This window comes from Lynx canadensis, chromosome C1 (genome assembly GCF_007474595.2).
Source record: "Lynx canadensis isolate LIC74 chromosome C1, mLynCan4.pri.v2, whole genome shotgun sequence".
Lineage (NCBI taxonomy): Eukaryota > Metazoa > Chordata > Mammalia > Carnivora > Felidae > Lynx > Lynx canadensis.
In genome coordinates, this window is record NC_044310.1 from 102,768,320 (window position 1) to 102,783,755 (window position 15,436).

General features: G+C 50.0%; 1 protein-coding gene across 1 annotated transcript in view; it reads right to left on the minus strand.

Annotated features, from left to right (window-relative positions):
* Nucleotides 1-1,059: 1,059 nt before the first annotated feature.
* Nucleotides 1,060-15,436, minus strand: part of LOC115519781 (phosphodiesterase 4D interacting protein) — a 51,128-nt gene continuing 36,751 nt past the window's right edge. Inside the window, 11 exon segments of the mRNA XM_030323664.1 lie at nucleotides 1,060-2,119; nucleotides 2,759-2,810; nucleotides 3,401-3,427; nucleotides 3,669-3,715; nucleotides 4,015-4,153; nucleotides 5,212-5,355; nucleotides 6,485-6,711; nucleotides 7,526-7,642; nucleotides 9,638-9,859; nucleotides 13,199-13,323; nucleotides 13,890-14,079. Coding sequence (XP_030179524.1) covers nucleotides 1,869-2,119; nucleotides 2,759-2,810; nucleotides 3,401-3,427; nucleotides 3,669-3,715; nucleotides 4,015-4,153; nucleotides 5,212-5,355; nucleotides 6,485-6,711; nucleotides 7,526-7,642; nucleotides 9,638-9,859; nucleotides 13,199-13,323; nucleotides 13,890-14,079 — 1,541 coding nt within the window. The 3' untranslated portion in view covers nucleotides 1,060-1,868.

Genomic DNA, 15,436 nt, shown 5'->3' on the forward strand with positions numbered 1-15,436 from the left:
AGAGAGCGAACATGCAAGCATGGCGTTTACGGCTTTCCCCCAAAAGTGATCTGCGACTGGATCCCGAGCAGACCTGAGCTTTATAGGGCGTCATAGGCTGTTGCTTTCGTAAACGTCACGGACATAAAACGAACTTTGTGGAAGCACCGAGTTCTCATGAGTACTGATTCTGCGACCAGGCCCGGCAGCACAGGGATGGGGGAGGAATTGTCCGGATCCTGGAATAATCACGGGGCAGCACAGCCTCGCTCTGGGCTTCTGTGTCCTACTTGTTTACAGACTCGTCATCCGTTCTGCGGATTGGGTCAGCGAGTTGCTCTGTTGACAGCCAAAGGCACTCATGGGAAGACTTAAACAACCAAGTGTGACAGCACACGTGGGCTCACTCCGTCTACCGTGAAAGTAGGACCCGTGTCTGCCTCGGGTGTGAGTCTTTGGATGGATCTATTTGTTACTGGAGGTGGTGGGGAGGGTGGTGTTTGAGGGTTTTGTGGTTGCTGCTGTGTTGTTGAACTCTTTCTAGGAAATCATTGTGGAGATAGCTTTGTGTTAGTTCCTGGAAGGACGTGACTAAGGACACCTGCCGAGGAATAGTTGCAGATCTCGGTGCCACATTTGTGGAAGGACTTCCACGCTTTGCAGTTAAAGATGCTCCCTTAAAGGAAACCAACTTCATTCATACCTTTGGGTCAATGTTAGAGAGCAATATGTTGGAATTGGTCTGCAGCGCACTTGCATCAGAATCACCTGGGTTTGATGTAAGAAATGCAGATTCCGGGGCCTCACACCAACTACATCTCTTGGGGTTAGAGCCCAGGTGGTAGCTTCTGTGACCTCCATTGCTGACTCTAAGGCTTTCCCAACCTAAGAACCACTCTCTTTTACTTTTAGATTGGGGATTCTTACACAATGATCAAAGAAGCCCAAACTTTTTCCTTTACTCCGAAGACTTTAAACACTGGACCGTGACCTTCTTAGGGACAGTGTGACTTTGCTCCTCTCTCACACTCAGCCTAGAGACGGTGCCCAGATCGGAAATAAAGCAGCTGAAGAAAAATGTTTGATTTCTTTATACACGTTTTACTTTCATAGCCACCGAAAAGACTGTGTTTCATTTCCTCTAACAGACTCTGTCCACCAGTTATGTTGCCCAAAACATATCGCTATAGCGACAGATAGAAATATCTATGGTACATTTATACAGACAGACACGCGTTCTAAAGCACTGGGAAGATACAGACGAGGCTTTCACACAACTGGGGGCCTCTCAGGTGCCACTTAAGTATGATCACTGGGTTGTCTTACAGAGGACTCTCGATGGGCTTGGTCTGGCCACGAGTCCCAGGTCCCCAGAGAGGACTTATTTAAAAGGGGACAGCGTAACTAGGCCGCGGTCATCGCCACACTTCGGAGGCCATAAATGGAAATAGGAGGCGCCAGGCTAAGCGGGACATTGCACGTGGGAAGCCACCACTTTCGCCACGTGGATTCAAAGCACTCGGGTGCTGCAGTGTAGACGGACGCCCAGCCCACGCTGGCCGGGCTGAGCTGGCCCCGAGCAAGCGTACGTCTGGGAGTAGTGCCGGCTGAGCCCCACTGTCCCTCAGGGCACCGCTGTCACTCGTGTGCTTTAGAACTGCTGAGGAGCTCCCGTGTGGGGACCGCGTGTCCCATCCGTAGGGAGCAGGGTCCTGTTTCCCCTGGGTGACCACGTGAGGAAGGGCACTGAAGCGAGAAGTGGCCATTGCGAGTTCCCAGGCCAGTGTGGCGTTTAGAAGCAGGGTCACAAGGCCCTGTACAAACCGTGCCTGTTCTGCTCAGGGCTAGGCCCAGGGCACCCTGGCTGGTGGTTCTCTTGATGGTGCTCCTTAACCGCAGGACAGGCTCTCTACCTTCCGCCCTCCTGCACTGGGCCACGCGTCTGGCTCCTCCTGCACCCTCCAACAGGTGTGCAGGAGTGGGGCCCAGGTCTCATCAGCAGGTGGGAGTTGCACCACGGGGGGGTGGGCCCATCCTTCTTGCTGCTTGAAGGATCTCTGCAGGCTCCTCTTCTTGCGTGACTCCTGGAAGGCAAGGGTCACAAGACTGGGGTGCCTGGCAGAGCCCTCAGGCACTTCACCTGGAGACAAAAGTGCAACAGGGTGAGTCCATTGTCAGGCCCTGCTGGTGGCTCCCTGAGCTGCAGTGAGCACTGGGCGGTGGCAGGGCCATGGGCTCAGTGACAGCCTAGGGGAAGGGCTGCCATCCTGAGGAACCTCTGGTGCCACCGGGTTAGAGGGAAAGCTTCCCACCACCTCGGGTGGTGATGGCCCTGCTCAGAGCCGCTGCCCGGATCCCACACTCCCTCTTTGGGACCCAGTTCACTCCCCAGTTCACTTGGAGCAAAATGATGGCTTCTGTGACCTCCCAGGAATAGAAGCGCCTAGCATGAAACATGCATGTGTAGAAATAGCCTGTTGCAGGATGGATAGCACACGGTGCAGGGAAGTCCCCTGTGAAGTTCATGTCTAGCACTTAATGAGGAGAGGGAGGGGCAAGGCAGCTGGGAGCTTAGAGATCCCCTAAGTCTAGTGCCACCTCCTACAGAAGCAGGGTGGTGGACTCACAGAGACTGAGGGGCCAGCCAAAGCCACAGGGCTGGTTGGTGACAATCCCAGGATTAGAACCCAGCCCTGGGCCCTTTCCATTGTCTCTCGGAAGTGTGGAGGAAACTTCCATACAAGGGGAAGCCAGTGGGTATGTGGGGCTGTTGGGTTACCTTTGCTGGGACAGGAATAAGGCTTTACAGAGGCCATCTTGTAAGTGTTCTTCTAAAGAGGCTCAGGAAAGAAAGGAATTATCAGAGAAAAAGGAAAGGGAATTAGCCAAAAAAAGAAAAAAAAAGGAGGGTGACGTCATGGCCCGACCCATTTTCACACTGTGGGATCAGCTTTCTCTCAGGTTATAGTTAGGGAACATTCCTAGGAATAGGCCCAACTGCTTCTGGCAAAGCTTTGAGGTCCAAGTGAAAGGTATAGTTTCTGATTTACAAGCCATTTCCTACACTTCACGTGTTTGGTGGGCATATTTGCTAGGGAAGGTGTTAGTATTTTAAGTAAACCTACAGAATGTCTGCCATATAGATAAAATGTTTCCCTTCAAGTTCCATTTTTATTTATCATCAAATTCTCTTTTAGGTGGATAGGACCCAATGGTTTTCTTTGGGATGAGATATATCAAAGTCGAATTGCTGTCCTCAGCGCAATAGGGGGTGGGATGGACTCAATCAATTAGATGGCATCTTGGCTTTACTTTTCATGAGGTGGAAAGTGCTCCAGGAAACAGCAGAACGGGCCCCAGCACCCTCTCCCAGAAGCTCATTCAGAGGCGGACTCCCCTCTGACCTTGAGAATCAACTCACTTGCTTTCCTCGGACTCCTGACTTGGCCTACAGGAGGGAAGAAGTGGGGTGAGGAAACAAGAGGGTGACAATGTGACAGGGAACAGAGATGGCAGTGGAGGGGTTGGGAGGGGAGCTAGAAGGACACTTATTGAGGACCTGAGTCCTACAAGTGGATGGGAAATCTGGAAGGTCAGAGCAGGTCAGGGATCACCTGCGGACTCTGAAGACACATGGAGATGGGTGTGGGCTGGGCTCTGTGGCTCTGACTGGTCAGTGTCCCCCTTACCTCCAAATTTGTCCTTGCCTTCTTCAACACGTCATGTGTCCTGGTCACTGAAAACAACAAAACAGCCCAACAAGGCAGGGATCACCAGCTGGGCCCATACCTGCCTTGGGTGTGTGTTCTGAAGCGTATCCTTCTGGCCACTCAGCTCAGGGTCTCCTGCTGTCCCCACGTGCCCCTCCCTCCACATCCACAATCACTGGTGGCACGGGAGGTTTGGGGATGTCACATCAGTGTGCCCCCTCCCCAAGTCTGTGTGGTCACCGTCTATCCGCAGCACAAGTGGGTGGGCTGGAAGCCCCCCCCCACCCCAAATTCCTCTCCCGTCCCTCGGCTTGGGGGCACTCACACTGGCTGAAGATGAACCGCTCCATGGTCTCCTTCTGCTGGTTGGCGGTCTTCAGACGCTCAGCTGTGCTCTGAAGGAGATTCTCCTGTGCGGACAGTTTGGTTCTCAGTTCCAGAAGTTCCCTTTTCAGGGACTGTCCCTGAGGAAGAGAAACAGGCTGTCAGTGGTCAGAAGGCCTAAGCACCCCATGCTTTGTGGCTCTTGAAAATCGAAATTGGGATTCTATGATCTTCTCAATTATTTCTGGCCCGGGTTCCCTCCCTGAAAGCCTCTAAAACCCTCCAGCGGAGGCCCGCCTAGGGTGGTCTGGAACAGTAGGATTAGGAAGCCTCCCTGAAAACCTGGGAGCCCCACACAGAGGAGGCCTCCAGTCCTGTTGCTGAAGAGAACCTGACTCCGGGCAGTGCCAGAAGTCCTGGTGGTTGAACAAGAAAGAACCCACGTTTGGTGCTGACGTCATGTCTGGTACCCTGGCATCACAAATATGACTTGCTAGTTGGGAATGTGACACCCAGAGAGAGAGGGCTGGCCTGAGACAGTCTGAGATTTTGTAGATATTTGTGCCAACTTCAAGATGGCAAAACACCCCCTCCCTTGGTGCTGGCATACTTAGGTCTCCTAAGGTGTCAGTGACATTAATCTGGCTTCAGAATCCCGGGGTGGGGGGCAGACGGAGAAACCTTCCTGTCCAAGGTCCCAGCAAGCAGAGCCCAGGCCTCGGGTCTGAGGGCACCTGGCGGAGGTGGGGGGAGGGCTGACTCTCTGGGGCCTGGCCCAGGGATGCAGAGGTAAGCTGTGTGTTGGGATGCGGTAGGTGGCTTCTAGAGGCTGGTCCTCTCATGGTGATATTCTGTGGGGTGGCACAGGGACACGAATGTTGACACGTTCACATGCCCCTAAACTCTCAGCTCAGCCAAGTTTAGAAAGTGAAAGAAAGCGAACACTCCTGGGCCACCAGGGCTCTGCTGCGCGCCCTCTCCACAGCCTCCTCTTCCGTCTTCACAGGGGGAGGAAGGAGAAGGGATGTCGTCAGAGCTGTGCTGCATGCAGCCAGCACAGATGACAGGTCTCCCTCGGGGACACTCCTCTGAGGAGCCTCTGTCCCAACTCAGCGTCTGGCTCCTGACCTTCAGGACCTGCGGGACGGAGGAGAGGGGTGACATCTGGGGCAGAAGCAGGGAAGGATGTGCCACTCACCGAGTTGCCAGCCGGTGCAGGGCTGGGGGGGCTTGGCAGGGCTGCTCGCCAGAACATGGTGAGGAGGGAGGCTGACTCCTCCAGTGTGTGCTGCAGGGCCTGTGCGCTGCTCCCGAGTTCATGGATGCCTTTGCTGCCTGGCACCTGGGAGAGTGGGTGAGACGGGCGCGGACATCACTGGGGCCGAGCGATCACTCTCTCCCATCCCTCCCCACCCCAGCACTCAGGGCTCAGGCTTCCTTTGTGAGTGAGGCACAGACATGGGCCTGCTTGACCCTGTGAAACCGTTTTCTAACCTGGAAGCCCAGGGTCTCCACCTCAGCAGTGACCTCCAACTTGCAAGGATCATCAGATTCTAGCTTCCCTCACACTCTCTGTAAGCTTCTAGTCCTGATCCGAGCTCCCAGGTCTAAGGTCCTTGATATTTGCACTGGTACCACCGGGCAAAACCCTAAATCACACTTTCCGCTTCAACTGGGAAGCAGTTGTAGCTCCAAGGACTGAGGTGCCGGTCCCTTTACCTGGAACGCCATCCTCTATCCCCCAGAGGATCTGTGTTCCCCCTAGTGGTTCCTCTAGGACCATGTGACTTTCCTTGCCTGGCACAGTGGCCCCTTCTGTGTTCATGCCCTCACAACTCAGAGGACGGCTTCTGACACTGAGCCCAGACCCGCTGTTGTACTTATTTACACGGATGTGTGGCTCCCTCTCTGGGGCGGAGCCTCCTGTGGACCGGGCTGCCCCCCATGTCCCTGCATCTCCTGTGACTCGGACAGCACAGGAGCTGGTGCCTGTTCCCCAAACCAGGAGGCACTGTGAGATGGCTCCTGCCTGCTTCCCTCCCCTGCTCAGTCTGTACGGAGAAATCCCATGGCTGCCCGGCTTCTCGCCCCTTCCACAACATGTGGCCCATCTAGATGCAAATCTGGAATTTCCAGCCATCTGATTAAATGATTTTACTCTGCCCATGGATGGCCATGTGCCAGCATGACTGGACCGGATACCAAGCGACCAAAGGGTGCTCAGGACAGCACCCCATGTATGCCAACACCCAGCAAGTACTCTACAGATGAGGATGGTAATGTTGCACAGGCATTTCTGTGGTTCTGAGAGGAAACATTGGTCAGAGCAGAGTTTATAGCAAAAATAGGGGATGGAGAAAAAAGGCTTGGCTGGGTGTAAGTAGATGTGTCCTCAGCTGTGGGGCGTGTACAGCATGGGAGAAGGGGCGAAGATCAGGAGGAGGAGCACCTAAGACCTACAACGTGATTACCTCTGTGCCCTGAGCTTCAAGGCCAGGGAAGGTGCAGGCTGATCTCACAAATGCTGCTATCTTTTTGACCAGCAGTGTGCCCTCCCCAATCTGCTGTCTTAGGGCACTATAGTCATCAATGTGGCCAATTACGTGGCGGCCATGCTTATTGGCAAAGGAACCATCAGTAGCTTCACCCTCTAGCTTGGCGGGGTTCTTCATTACTGGAGAAGCGTCCAAACCCAGCTCTGAAAAACAAAACCACAACAACATAGAATCCACAGTGAGGAGCATATCCTCAGGCCACTTCCCTCTAGAAGAGTCATCAAATAGTGTGAAAGAGGCCAGAACAGGAAAGGCACTCTGGGAAAGTACAAGCAAGGTGTGAAGTCCATAGATTTCTGGGCTCTGTATTTTTATAATCTTTCTTACATTATCTCATAATGATAAAACTGCCATGGGGCCAATTTTATCCTCATTGACAAATGAATATTCAGGGAAAATATGATTTTAATAAAAAAGATTTTAATTTCTGGTTAAAAAGACATATAAAAAACGTTTAAGCTGGACACAGAAAGCACTTTCAAGAGAGGAGGGATCACAGTGCAATGAGGCACAACAGAGCAATAGGCAAACCACAGGGGGAAGAATTATGACAAGAAAGGTGGCCACAGGGGCACCTGGGTGGCTCAGTTGATTAAGTGCCTGACTTCGCTTAGGTCATGATCTCACAGTTTGTGAGTTCAAGCCCCTCGTCAGGCTCTGTGCTGACAGCTTGGAGCCTGGAGCCTGCTTCAGATTCTGTGTCTCCCTCTCTCTCTGCCCCTCACCTGCTCACACTCTGTCTCTCTCTCTCTCTCTCTCTCAAAAATAAACATTAAAAAAATTAAAAAAAAAAAAAAAAAGGTGGCCACAGAAGGTGCAATGAGTAGGGCTAAAGACCTTGGGACCCAGGGAGAAAAATCTCTGTAATCAGATAATGTGTCCATTAGCAACCAAAGGTTAATGCATTAATAAAATTTTCCATCATCAGTCCCTGAATCCTTCAGCTGCCATATTTACCATTTGTCCTATTGAAGATGGCAGTCTCCGAGCCAGGAGCAGCAGGAGAAGAGCTAGGGAACACGAGAGCTGGAGAATTCATGCCAACATCTCGGACTGGAGGGGAAGCAACTGGATCTAGGGTGTGAAGACAAGAACAGTTCTCAGGGACCCTGGAACGCACCGCTCAACAAGCACACACACAGCCTGGTCTTCGCCAGTGGAGATCTAAGGCAGCGAGGCTCACCGCTTACACAATCATCACCCACAGACCATGATCGTAAGTAATAGCAAACAAATCCCTTAGTTTGGAACAAGAACGTGTTCTTTTCATGGAAGCGTGTTCCATGAGAAGCAACTTCTGGTTTGAAAAGTTCTTAGGTACATTTTTCTAACCTGTGTTTTGCATATAACTTTGTATGCAATGTCTAATACAATGTCTTGTAACTACACATAACTAGGCATATGTATATATATATATATATATATATATATATATATGTAGCATATGTGTTAAAAAATACTGAATCAAAGAATGAATGGAGTTGTGGGTGATTAAACTCAGCATTCCAATCCCCATTCTGATGCATCAGTGCTGGGAACAGTGTAGTAGGATGAGAAGAGGAGAGACAGAAGTCATGATGGGTTAGAGATGCCCTCCCGGAGACCAGGCAGCAATCCTGCGGTGGAGGAACTGGAAGATATCACAGAGAAGACAGGCACAATCCTGCTCAGGCTTAGAGCCTGCTCTCCAGCTCAGGCCTCTGTGGTGGGTGAGGAGCAGGAGCAGTGGCTGAGCCAGTGGCACTGCATCCAGGCTAGTGTTGTGGGGACACAGTGAGAGGGGAAAGCCCAGTAGGAGGGCAGAGGGGGAGATATAACTGAACACTACAAGCATCGTGACAGCCTGACTGGAGCCAGACAGCCACCTACTGTAGCCGAGCTGTTTCTATGGGCCGTGCACAATGCTCGTGGTCGACATAATTAACAGCCGCCACACGTGATCTTGGAAGCGTCACCTTCATTTGACAGATGAGGTCATTGTCTAACCAATGAAAATCTAGCAGGACCAGGGTGGGGGGCAGGGGAATGAGGATTAACATGCCCCAGGAAGAGCAGGCATGAAAGTTTGAAAGCTCAGCTTTACATAATCCTGAGCAGAAATGGCTCCTATAAGAATACAATTGAAAATACACCATGGAGGGGAGAGGAGATGATGAATTAAGTGGTGTGTCACAAGGAAAGAAAGAAGAAGAAGATAAAATAATGTGTTCAGATGGGGAGGGGCAGTATTAACACTCAGATTGAAGCTGGGGGAAGAGAGATGTATGAAGGGCATTGAGAAGAGGGAGACAGCTGGTGAGACGTATCTGGTAGGGCAGACATGGCGGACAGGAGAGGCGGTTGACAACCACTTTCCCACAGCCAGGACTGCCTCAGGGACAGGAACGTTTTCCACACCCTGAATTCCTCTAAAACTAGGGAATGGGAAACCAGGCTAGGGATCTGGGAAGGCCAACGATACCAAGAGGGAGTATATGTAGCGAGGAGGAAGGACAGAGGCTGGAAATCAAAACATCTGGTTTGAATCCTACGTCGGTCTCCGCTCCTGCCAACCTTAGTGTGCCAGTTAATGTCTCAATGCCGGAGTTTCTCCGCGTGAAATACAGAGAGTAAGGCCGCCCCTACCTCGGATGAAATTATTTGAAAAATTGTTCGAAAACTCATGGCAAATTTTAAAGCACTCCACAGATACAAGGAATCGATGTCATCTGTTGACTGATTCTTACTCCGCCAGGCACTTGTAAGTTATTTCATTTAATGCTCCAAATGATCATACAATTTATATATGACCATCATCCTCATCCTGAAGATGAGGAAACTAAGGCTTAAGTACCTGGGGACTTAAAACACTTTGCCTAAGGCAAGCAACCTATATGTGGCAAACTTGGGAATCTGAGCCAGGTGTGAGCCTAAATCCCATGCCCTCACCCAAGGCTATAGATCGAAGCACCTCGGATTTCACCCTGACCCTAAGGGGTGTGGAAGTGGTAAGATGGTCCCTTCCACCACAGACATCCTGGCAACCGGCCCCACCAGCTGCCCGCCTCCTGGTCCCCTTTTCCTTCCTACCTTGGAAGAGTGGCTGCTTGTTTCCAGGGTCCTCCTGGTTGGCAGAAGGACTGAGGCGGGCTGTGCTCCCCCCGCCATCCAGCTGGTGTTCCAGCTGCAGCCGCAGACAGTTATTCACCTGGATGCTCTGCTCCAGCTGCCCTCGCAAAGCTCAGATCTCTGCCACCAGGTGGCTCAGGTCACTGTTCATAGGGACCTGGTGACAGGCATCCCAGGTGGAAGCTGAGAGAAGAGAGAGGAGGGGTCTGGTGGCACCGATCCAAGCATTTCCAAGCGTTTGTCAGAACGCTACTCTGGGACGTTCCTTTCTGCTCAGGGTCCCAGGCAACATATCTGTGAGGGAGCTGCCACTCTTCCTCTGTGGGGCCTGGCACACGCTAGAATACCACGCACTGGGATCTCCCCAAGGCTCATGTGGCCCATGCCCCATGTACATCTACAGAGCCTCTGATGGGCAGATGAGGTCAAGACTGGTTTTTCACCTCGATAGTGACTGTAGCCCTGCAGGCCAGAGAGGCAGGGTCTTCCAAGATAGGGCGTCAACACTGGACTAGAGATTCAGTCACAATTCACTGAACTGTTCGGCTTCTCCATGTGTTTTTCAACCTCCGTTTACCACGCATAGTCTGTTTCTTCATACTGGGGATGAAGAGAGCTGAGAAATATTCTATAACACCACAATCTCTTATCTGAAACTTTGAATCCAAATATATTTCAAAAAGTAGAATTCGTTTTGGTGTTTAGGAAGGCAGTAGGATTCATATACCATATATCATATAGCACACGCACCCAGTTGCATGGGTCACGGGCGGGCCTTAGTCAAACACATTCCTATTTCTGCGATGAGCTAGGTGAATATTCTCACTGAGTGGGATAAGTAAAAGCTATGAATACCCTTTTGGTCAGTTCAGACATTTCATGACCAAATGAGTAAATGAGAAAGAGTTCAATTCACAGCCCTCATTGGATTGCAGAATTAAGGATAAGAACTTATGGGGCCTTAGTAGTAGTGGCTTTGAAATGACTCCTAAAACACCCACAAAAAGGGAAAAAGGCATGAAACTGGATGGGGTCAGGATGAAGTGGTTTCCAGATACTAACTCTGAAGTTCCATGAAGCTCCTTCCTGTCTTTCTTTCCCTAATTCCTAATTCTCACAAAGTTTTGCTTCTTTTTAAAAAATGTCATCCATCTATCCATTCCTCTTTATCTTCCCCACGGCACCTTAGATCAGACTCTCATCAGTTATGTGCCCAGACAATCCCTGCACCCATTCAGGAGGTTTCCCTGATTCTACTGTCTCCCGACTCCAGTGTGTCCCACCAGTCCTACCATCTGAGAGTTCTGTTCCCATCCACTACCTACCTATTTTGCTTGCCTCATTTTCTATCACCTGCTACGTAGGATGTAAACTTCCACTCTACCCTGTAGGTATCCTATATACCGGCAGCTCTCACATCAACTGACCTGACTTCTCACACTCCCTGATACAAAGCTCTCCATAGGCAGGTTGGACCCAATGCTCCCGTGGGTGCACACAAGCTATTCTCTCAGCCTGCAGTGCCCCTGATATGTCTACAAGTGCTGGTTCACCTTCTCATCAACAAACTAGGAAATCCAATCAGGTTTGATGAAAATTCAGATTTGGCTGAATATTGAAAATTTCATATTGCTTAAGAAATTTTTTACACAGGAAAAAATTTAGAATTGAAAGGCTTAGAAAGCCAACATTCCATCCAAAGCAAGAGCTGCTTCTATAGGATCCTTGACAAATCATCCCTTTCTTGGGAAGCTTATTCCTTCACAAACTAGCAATTCCATCACTGGAAGGCTCTAGGGGTAAGGAACGCATAATTATGTAAGTCCGAATTCCACTGCCTTTGACCCTTTGACCCTTGTTAAGCCCTCTGAAGGGACACCAAACACATCAGCTCTTTTTCATCTGGTAGTTCTTCAAATATTTAAAGCCAGTTTTCATCTCCTTGTGATCTCTTCAGGCCTAAAATTGTTTTGTTTCTTCAACCAGTTTGAGATTTCTGGTCCCTTGGTATGGTGGCCCCTGTCTTCACTGTGCTCCCTGGTTTGTCAATGTCCCTTTTACAAGATGGCACCCCATTATGTATTTATTAAATTTTTAATTTTCTTTTTAAAAATTTACATCCAAATTAGTTAGCATATAGTGCCACAATGATTTCAGGAGTAGATTCCTTAAGTGCCCCTTACCCATTTAGCCCATGCCCCCTCCCACAACCCCTCCAGTAACCCTCAGTTTGTTCTCCGTATTTGCTGGGTCGTAGGGTAGTTCTGTTTTTAGTTTTTTGAGGAACCTCCAAACTGTTTTCTAGAGTGGCTGCACCAGCTTGCATTCCCAGATGGCACCCCATAATTTAGCACTATTTCTGACACGGTGTCTCCATATTGACTCTTATGTACTCCTACAGTACTCTTACAGTACAGTACCACAGTACAATACTGTGGTCTCAGGTTGAGTTGGCTTTTGTTAGCAACCTTGACCTATGAGTTCCTTGTCTAGATGGGTTTCTACCTAACTCCCTATCTTCAAGCTCACGAATGGCTAAAGAGCCAGGCTTCCCCATCCTGAACTTCTACCACTGATATTTTTAATCAATCTCAGGTTCATTTTTTTTTTTTAAATCTTTTCCAAATTTCATCATATTGACATTAGTCCTCTGTTCCAGCCTGGTTGGATTTATTAACTTGATGTTTAAATTTTTTTTTAATTTTATTTATTTTTCAGAGAGAGACAGAGCACAAGTGGGGGAGGGGCAGAGAGAGGGAGGCATAGAATTTGAAGCAGTCTCCAGGCTCTGAGCTGTTAGCACAGAGCCTGACGTGGGGCTCGAACTCACAAACCGTGAGATCATGACCTGAGCCGAAGTCAGACGCTTAACCAACTGAGCCACCCAGGCGCCCCTTAACTTGATGTTTAGAATACCCTGTCCCATTTGAAGAGCAACGGGGAAATAGAAAAAGATTCTTAAGCAATAGATTAGTATTTTAGCAGGTGGCAAAATTCCTCAATAAAACAGTTTAAAATTTAAATCCAGGCTTGAAGTTCAGGTCCTACTAGTGGTATTTCTATAAATGTTTTTTTGCATCTTTTAATCTTCTCCCTGGGGAATGGGTCAGGGTGGGAGCAGGTGCCCCCTGTACTGACTGCATGGGTGGTTAGTATGTATTATTCACGCTATTCAAGACCTCACATGATAGTGCCATCAGGACAGTTCTTTGAATTAAAAAAAATCAGTATATAATCTGGACTTCGATCAACTTTTCTCTGGCCATCTAGGTGGGTAGAGTTGGACTCTTGTGGCCTACTTTTAAGGATGTCTCTGCTGGATCTTGTTCGTGTTACCGACCTCTGGACTTTGTGCGTGAGAAATGCCCTCTCTTCTTACTAGGCACCCCGGCCTGGCTGGGAGTTTCTGAGGCAGAACCCAGTAGCTTTCCAGAGCTCTGCAACTCCCAGGGTGAAGACCTCACTGGGGTTCTGAGCAAGGGCAGGAAGCTTGTGGGGTTGGGGGAGTAGATGGACACATACCTTTCAGCCCCTTCTTGGAGTTGCCATAAAGTGCCTCGTAGATCTGTAGCTCTGACTGGAGGGACTGAGAGAGCTGCTGTTTCTCTTCGCACTGTTGCTGCAAGAGGGCCAGCTTGTGCTGCAGCCTACAGGGGAGAGACGAGAGGGCCCACTGAGTTGCCAGCCAGCCTCTGCATCAGAGTGTTTTAGCCCTAGATATCAACCCCAGTGTCATGAAGACCATCACTTCACTTTACAGATGTGGAAACAGAGGCTCTGAGAGGGGAAGTAGCTTTGCTTGAAGTCCCATTGGTGAGGAGCAGACACACAAGCTGGGTATTGTCACTGCCCCCCACTGGTGCTCTTTCCACGGTGACGGGCAGTTATGGGGCCCCCAGCATGATGGCTAGTGCAGATGCTTCCTACATTATGGTGAAACTAATACCTTCAACTAACTGGAAGGATGAGAACATTCTTTCTCCAGGATCTGATATGCTGATGAGCCTTCTAAAACAGGGTTTTACTCTCCCAACTTTGGAGTGAAAAAGGCATTCCCAGAGAAGTCCTTCCCTCTGCTCACGGTCACCCATAAATCAGGAAGAGCAGAGGGGAAACTGAGGGTTCCAAAAGGCACCAGTGCCTGTCTTGCCAATATCCTTTCTTCTACATTGGAAAATGGGGCCACCTTCTGTATCACTGGGCTCCCTCTTACCTGGAGTCTTTCTCTTGGAGGGAGAGTCGTTCCTCCTGGAAACGCAAGATCTCCTGCTGCTTCTCTTTTAAGTCTTCCAAAAGCTGCTGCCGTTCCCCCTTTTGGTGCTCCAGCTCCACCTCCAGCTCTTGAAGCCGGGACCGAGAGGACAGCAGGGCCTCCCTCAGGCACTCCGTCTCCTGGGAGCGCTCTGTACACCATGGGGCCAGAAGTCAGCGGGAAGGCGAGCCCAAGTTCATCTATCCCTACACGCAGCACCCAGGCAACAGGGAGGCCAGCGTGTGCCGCAGCTGCCCAGGGAGGCAGAGGGCATCGGCTCACCACATCCACGCACCCTGGGGAACGTGGAGCCCCCGCCCTGCAATGCCCTTGATCTTCTCATTCCATAAGGTCTCCCTTGCTCTTAGACAAAATGCTCCTGTTTCTAACGCTATTTCCTAAGTTCCCATGCCCTCCGCACTATAACCCATTCTTGAATTTTGCCTAAGATCAGCATCAAGATTCCTTGTCTATAGTTTTTAGAATCTATTATATTCATCAATTTGAAAATGGGGACATCTGGTCTCTTCTGGGCTTGTGGTATCTCTCTGATCTGCAGGATTTCTCAGGGACTGTTGGCACAGACTCAGCATCAGGCTGCAGGTTCTGTCAGTCCTCTTGGGGGACGTCCCCAGGCCTGGCAGACTATACTTGCTCACATCTTAGCATCTTCCCCGCTGTGAGGTCTGTGCTAGCCTGTCCCAGCATGTGAAGGTGCCTTGGTAGTTGTGCCTCCTCTCTTATCTGTGAAGTCTTGTTCCTGCCCCATCTATGACCTTTCCCCTCACATCTTCCCGCTCTGAAGAGGCAAATTTAGAAATATCACTTGATGTGTCTTCCCGTTCTACAAGCATTCTTTCATTCTGGGCTTAATCCTTTCCGAAACGATTAGTCTTGTATGGCTTTTAAATAAATATTTGCAAATAAACATAATTTGTTATCAATAACATATTGATTTGATCAAGTCAATTAAGACTAAGGTCAGCTCCACCTCCCCCCCAAGTTACAGAGGAAATGACCCCCTTGGATGCCCACTGAATAGTGTTGGGAAAGCTCTGAACAACATTTTGCTGGTGCTTCCAGACACTGAGTCCTGAGGATTACTAACCAGAGAGAAACCCTAAGTGTGTGCGTGAGGGGAGGTGGTGAGGAGATAGCATGGCAGATCAGTACCGGGAGGGACACCCAGGGCTGCAGAAAGGTCTGGACAGGTAGAACAGGCCTAACTGGTATCCATTTCATAACTACTGATTGACTGAGTATTTATGGGTTGCACAGAGGTGGTGGAGATCCGAGAGCTCTGTGAGAGCTCTATGTGTCTCTGGAGCCTAGGAGTGTGAGGGCCCACGGCTGGGATCTCTCAGGAAGTAGCCCTTCCTAGACTGAGAATAGCCATGGGACTTTGGGTTGGTGGATCTGATTAGCAGTGATGTCTACCTTCTTCTCTTGGCTTCTCCAGTTGGTGATTGGTATGGCCAGGGAGGAAAGGGACGCGGGAATGAGCACGG